Raw genomic sequence first — 5,305 nt, forward strand, 5'->3', positions numbered from 1 at the left:
CACTCCGACTATGGATCCTTCGTGGGGGGCTTCGCAATTTCTGTTTTCGGGTTTCCAACAAACACCCAACGCCTTCTCACAAATGTCTCAACTTCAACAAATTCAACAATACCAAGCGCTCCAACAAATCATGCAACGCAACACGTTTGAACAACTCCAATCGCAATCGCAACCCCCGGTTCAACTTGACGATGATGATGAAGAAGTCGTCCCCGAATCGCCACCGCAAGAGCTCACGCGCAAAAAAAACAAGGGGAAGGGAAAGAAGGTTGAACCCAAAACAGCGCCAAAACCGAGAGCAAAGGGGAGACCTTGGACGAAAGTAGAACAGGAGGCGCTAGCAATGGCGTTTGTTAAGGCCTCTACTTGCCCGATAGTCGGTATGAACCAAACTTTTCATTTATTTAAAAAAAAAAATTTTACTAATGAAATATTTTTTAAAATTTAGGAAACAACCAAACGGGTAGTAGTTTTTGGAAGAAGACAACGGATAGATTTAACGCGATTATGGAGCATGGTCCGGCTCGTGATATCGAATCCGTCTCGGGCAAGTGGCGTAAAATGAGCAAGGTCATCAACAACTTTAACGCGATTTATAACCAAATTTACCTTTCTCCTCCTAGCGGGAGTAACGACGAGGACATTCTTAACCTTGCTATCGCCAAGTGGGACTCTCAAAATCCAACGCCTTTTCCGCACTTCCGAGCATGGAACGTTGTAAGGAAATAACAAAAATGGAAGCCGGTTCCAAATGAGGTCGCAACGGCCAAACGCACTAAAACTTCCGAGTCCGGAAGTTATAGTGCGGGAGGCTCCACCGCTCGTTGTCAAATCGACATAAACGACGACCCGGAAGATGACGAGGATGTGTTGTCCGTTCACGAGTCGGAACGTCCCACCGGGAGGGACATAGCAAAAAAGGAAGCGACCGGAAAGCGAAAAGCGGCCGGCTCGAGTGGAGGTGGCGGCTCGAGTGGAGGTAGGGGCGAGAAGGCATCGTCAAAAATGGACGACTTGATAAACGAATTCTGTTCGTTCAAAGAGTTCGCGGCCAAAAAATATACTCACAAGAAAACCGTGTCGTCCGACTATGCTCGAGCGGAAGATTTTAGGATTATGAGGTTGGATCTCGACTCGGTTCCGGAGGATGAACGCGAGGTTTATCGGAGGATGAAGGAAGAGGTGAAAAAAAAATGGACGTCGTAGGATTTTTTTTTATTTTTATTTTCGGTAATTTTTTTTTCAGGAAACGTAATTTTTTATTTTTATTTTTCGGTAATTTTTTTTTAGGAAATGTAATTTTTTTTATGTTATGAAATGAAATTATTTATGTTGTATTTTTTAATTTTATAAAGTTTTTATTAACTTAGGTTATTAAATTAAAACATAGGAAATTATAAAATAATGAGGTGGGCCCCATCCTCCATCCCCCTCCATCATTCATGAGGCTCATCCCCCACGAGCTGCCTACGTGGAGGCTCATCCCCGTGGGGATGAGCCGAACCATACCATTTAGTCTAATAACAGGCAAACAAATTTTGTACCATCATGTAATGTTATCATACGGTTAAATATCACCAAATCATAGTTGCAATTAAATTAATTGTTTCCTTATTTGATTGATGAAAAAAATGAGAGTTTATATGGGGTTCATCAAGGCCACCTTTTTTTAATTACACGTAACCTAAGAAATGAAAAAGGTGCTTACACCACTAGGTTTTAACTAGAGCACATAAGAGTAAAATACTATGGTGTATTAGTGTATGCACCACTACAAACATATCTGGATTAAAACTACGATTATTTATTAGGAATATTGGATTTTAATAATCCTAACTATTTGTTGTTGGCTGCCAACAATCCCAACTTCAAAAAAAGCAACTGGCAGTCCCAACTATTAACATATTGGTCTTCAATAGACCCTGACTAACAGAACCCTAACGCTGTTAGACTCCGGTCGTCGAAAAAACGTTTTTAGCCCGAAAACTCATTTTGGCCAGGAAACTCAACATTTTCGTCTCAAACCTATTTATAACCTTATTACAGGCCTTTAGAAACCTTTTTCTAGTAAAAGTCCCAATTATTAAGGTCGCTGGAAAATTCCTTTCTTGTCGGAAAACTTCTGTTTAGCCGGAAAACTCAACATTTTCGTCCCATACCTCTTTGTAACTTTAGATCAGACCTTTAGAAACCTTTTTCTGGCCAAAAACATTTTTCCGGCGACCAGAGACTAACAACGTTAGGGTTCTGTAAGTCATGGTCCATTGGAGGCTAATATGCTAATAGTTGGGATAGCTGATGGTTATTTTTGAAGTTGGGACCGTTGGCGGTCAACGGCAAATGGTTGGGCTTATTAAACTCCAATATTCCTATTTATTATCCATACTATGTTTAAAGAATTTAAAGCACAAAACTATGACTTCATAAACTAGGAATTGTACATGGTTGTTGCACCCAAATCAATCTATTTAGAGAAGCGCCTAGAAGAATTAAACATTTGATCGAGGACAATGACGAGGACCATAGCAATGGCAGGATCGATAGATGGTTTTACCACCAAAGCAAAAACATCTCCCCCAAGTGCCACCCCTCCTTTGGCTTCTTTCCTCCTAATTTCAGCAACACACTGGTTCTTGTCATCATACACCATGCAGGGCTTTTGAGCATATGATCCTTGGATCTCATAGATCACATTTCTTTTGTTCCTGTTCTTTGATGATCCTACTGTGCTCACATATGCTAGTGACTTGGTGTTTAAGATATTCACATGTTTGGTCACTGAAATCGGGGATTTACACTTTCACCATCATAGACAAGAAAATTGTCTGCTAGGGTTAACATCTGGGGATAATAAATCATGTCACTAATCAGTTTGTGTACAACTTTAAGATGACTTTTTTATGAAAGTTATTACAGGTGTAGAAATAAATATACCTTGCGCCTAACGGTGTGGAGACTGCAACCTAACGCATCCATGAGAACAATCTCCCGGTTTCCTTTCACGAAATAGTTGTCTACTCGAAATGCAAGATTTCCATTGGAGTTGTACACTGTAAACCCATCGCAACTAAAGATCAAAGACTTCTTCGACACCGTGTTCGATAGGATTATTAGTGTTTACAAATGGAATGGTGGTCTCACTCTCAGGATAAACCTTTGCCATGAAGAAGCACTCATTAGAAAGAGAAGGGGAGGACACTTGAGAATGTCTTTGAAATTTTGGATGATGGAAGTTTAGGGTGGGACTCTACATTTTTTATAGTAACTATACTACAAGGTATATATCCCATTCAATGAACACTTTTGTAATAAGAGGATGCTTAAAGCAGGTGATGCTGCATTGTTATAGCATAGGTTTTATTTATTTATGTTTTTCTTCAAGCATAAACACGTGAAACATGTTAACAAAAGCAAGTAAATAAAGAATCTTGGTACCACGAACTACATAATAACTTGAAACTATTTAACATATTGTTATTGTTTTAATCACTAGCCAAGCTTTTTTTCTTATTATGCTATTTTCTTTTTGACGATGGTACATGAGATTGAGTTTGCACTATTGAATATTTTGTAAATAGTTCAAAATTTTCATACAATCATGTTTATATAACTTCCTAGTTTATATAATATAGCAAACAGATAAAAATGAATACGGACCAAAATGTTTTAGTCTTACAATCTAAGAAAAAAAAGCATATATTCATATCCGAGGGTCACGACGATAAGAAACGGAAAATGTTGAAGACAATACTAGAGGGTTTATTGTTCACTCAAAATCAAATAGGTTTATTAGCTCGTAAATGAATTGGTGGCATGTCGTATGAACGTGAGGTTCTCGATTTTACTAAGGACCAACCAACTACGATCACGTACATGATTTTCTAAATACAACCAACTACGATCACGTACATGTTTTTCTATATTATATAAATTTAAAAATAAATCTTTATTATATGGCATGATTTTTTGGTTATTTACGATTTTTCCCTTTCACTATCATGTGACTTGGTTTTAACTAGAATACAGATGGAGTTAGTATGGTGGAGTGAAATTGCAATAAAATGGAAACATTGGTATTAAAATTACAAAACATTTATGATAATAGCAATGGCCTATAAACCAAAAGGACCAAAACCGCCATTTACTCAAGTATTTTTATTGATGAAATGACTGAGTCTTCCAAATACACAACGTATCCTAGGATTAGATTATTTGTCCCATAAATATTGTGATTATTTTATTAATATTGAGAAGACAATTGATTCCGCGATTAATGGTACAAATCACGGCTTTTTTAATCTAACTAAAACTAAAAGTCAACGAAAAATTCCGGTTGACCAATTACATAAAAACAAAACATGTAATACATAATATTTCATATGGAATACCTAATATTTCAGGTATAATCATGTATTAAGGATAAATAATATACAAAGGGGGCTACTAAATGTACCCCCTCTTGTTACTTTTTATACCCCCTTTCCATAAAATCATATTTAAACTTGTAATATTTACCCCCTAAACAAGTCCTATTTTTTTAAAGTATTCTTTTTTGTTACAAAACAAATTCAAAAGTGTAAAAATATATTATAGACATTTTTTTAATTGTTTGTTTTTTATGTTTATTTAAAAACGTTATTTTTTTAAAAGTTTTCAGATATTTTTTACACTTTCTCAAATAGTATTTTGATTATGTTTTCTTTTATTGCACATCTTTACAAATTACCAACAACGTTTTTCATATAAAAACAATAATAAAAAAGTTTTGAATTTTATTTTTGATAAAAGTCTACATTATATTTTTTTTTCTCGTCTAGTTTGTGTTTTAAATGTCTTATATTTATTATTTTTAATATTTTAAAATGTTTTTTTTTATTTTGGAACGACTTGAAGTGGGTATCTGATGCGTGGTTGAAAACCAATGATTATTCGTAATTAAGTTTATGCTTTTACGTGACTTTTGGTTTCGAACGACCTACTTTTGATTATAAAAAAATCCGCATATATTTTCGAGATCAACCAGTTTAATATATTTTTTAAATGAAGAAGAGAAAAATCCACATATATTTTCGAGATCAACCAATTATAACATACTCTTTACACTAATTAAATTTGAATTTATATAGATTGTTAATTTATAGTTTGATAAAGTAATTTTAGTAACTATTGTTTATTTGTTCACTTACATAGATGGTTTGAATGATTAATATGTGCTAGGGCTGTAAACGCTATTTTAAAAGATTTTTTTTTTACTTTTTTGATAAATAAAAATTGTTAATTATATTATAAACACGTCTAAGGTATT

At 34.9% G+C, this 5,305-nt stretch overlaps 1 protein-coding gene across 1 annotated transcript; it reads left to right on the forward strand.

Moving 5' to 3' along the window:
• The first annotated feature begins 335 nt into the window (after positions 1 to 335).
• LOC118484293 lies at positions 336 to 739 on the forward strand. Its single transcript, XM_035980310.1, has 2 exons — positions 336 to 380; positions 449 to 739. The coding sequence occupies exons 1-2, from the start codon at positions 344 to 346 to the stop codon at positions 727 to 729; spliced, it is 318 nt and encodes a 105-aa protein (XP_035836203.1). The 5' UTR covers positions 336 to 343; the 3' UTR covers positions 730 to 739.
• Positions 740 to 5,305: the final 4,566 nt, after the last annotated feature.

Source organism: Helianthus annuus, chromosome 11 (assembly GCF_002127325.2).
Source record: "Helianthus annuus cultivar XRQ/B chromosome 11, HanXRQr2.0-SUNRISE, whole genome shotgun sequence".
In the NCBI taxonomy this organism is placed as follows: domain Eukaryota; kingdom Viridiplantae; phylum Streptophyta; class Magnoliopsida; order Asterales; family Asteraceae; genus Helianthus; species Helianthus annuus.

Bases quoted from the DNA above. Each gene is read 5' to 3' on its own strand.
- LOC118484293 (XM_035980310.1), top strand. From the start codon at position 344: ATGGCGTTTGTTAAGGCCTCTACTTGCCCGATAGTCG. The intron at 381-448 runs GTATGAACCAAA...TTTAAAATTTAG, and splicing joins CTCTACTTGCCCGATAGTCG to GAAACAACCAAACGGGTAGT.